We start from the raw sequence: 1,084 nt of genomic DNA on the forward strand, positions 1-1,084 counted from the left end.
ACTGAGCCTGGTTCTGCTGGAGGTTTCTTCCTGTTCAAAGGGAGTTTTTCCTCTCCACTGTCGCTACAAGCATGCTCAGTGTGAGGGATTGCTAAAGAGTCAATGAGTCGATGCAATCAGCTGGTTTTCCTTAGATAGAAAATTTTGAATCAATCTGACTGGATGATCTTGTTGAACTGGAAAATGACCTGAGATGACATGATGTGAATTGGAGCTATAGAAATAAACTGGATTAAATTGAAACAATATTAGCTGGTCTCTTTTCTAGTCAGGCTTTTTAAAAAGATAAAACAAAGCCAGGAATCGTATCCCACCTTGGACCCATACAGGTAATAAGGCTGCACATTGGCTGGCTTGTCTCTTTGAGGCTCCTGGGTGAAAGGAATAGCGGTTCGTACAAAGCTGAGGGGGAAGAGGAAAACATTAAAACCCAGACAGCTGGAAGCAAAGTGAAACATCTGCAAAGATCTACCCTCCTACCCACCGGTTGGTGGATCCGTTGTAGCAGTAGTTTGGGAGGAAGTCAAAGTTCAGCTCCCAGAAGACGTGGAGCGTGATCCGTCCGTAGGGGGCCGAGACGTTGTGGTTGGCCTCGCGGAACATGGCGTCAAAGCTGTCCAGGGTCATGTGCTTGGACAGCAGGCGGTGGGTCAGCCTGTTGATCTCCAGCAGCCATTCCAACTCCTGCCCAGATGTGAGGAAACATCATAAGAAAGCCGAGACACTGAGAATAACGCAACCCTAACGGCGGTGATCCGCTCACCACTATGGACGTGAGGTCCTCGCTCTCAAAGCGGCTGATGGCGTGGTCCAAAGACTTATACATGGCGGCTGAGATCCTCTGGGTGATCAGACGGTTCAGATCGATCGATCGACCCAAAAGCTGAAAGACAAAAAGTTGGGATGATCAGAAATCATTGGACAAGAGAAAAAGACGACTCCTGTATCTGTATTCAGGGGCGGATATAAGAAATTTGGGGCCCTAGGCAAAGACAGGCAGAACCATTGTCCAGATAGAGAAATGTTAATAGAATAGACATCCATTATCTGTTCTAGGTTGTGTCCCTCTCTTCTTCTCCCTTTT

The 1,084-nt window shown here is 47.2% G+C and overlaps 1 protein-coding gene across 1 annotated transcript in view; it reads right to left on the reverse strand.

Moving 5' to 3' along the window:
* cyfip2 (cytoplasmic FMR1 interacting protein 2) overlaps positions 1-1,084 on the reverse strand; it is a 68,234-nt gene that overhangs the window by 26,674 nt on the left and 40,476 nt on the right. Inside the window, exons 20-22 of the mRNA XM_015377199.1 lie at positions 764-883; positions 485-684; positions 315-402 (exon numbers count right to left, since the gene is read on the reverse strand). Coding sequence (XP_015232685.1) covers positions 315-402; positions 485-684; positions 764-883 — 408 coding nt within the window. The remainder of the gene's footprint in view (positions 1-314; positions 403-484; positions 685-763; positions 884-1,084) is intronic.

This window comes from Cyprinodon variegatus, unplaced genomic scaffold (genome assembly GCF_000732505.1).
Source record: "Cyprinodon variegatus isolate N-32 unplaced genomic scaffold, C_variegatus-1.0 Scaffold148, whole genome shotgun sequence".
NCBI classification, from domain to species: domain Eukaryota; kingdom Metazoa; phylum Chordata; class Actinopteri; order Cyprinodontiformes; family Cyprinodontidae; genus Cyprinodon; species Cyprinodon variegatus.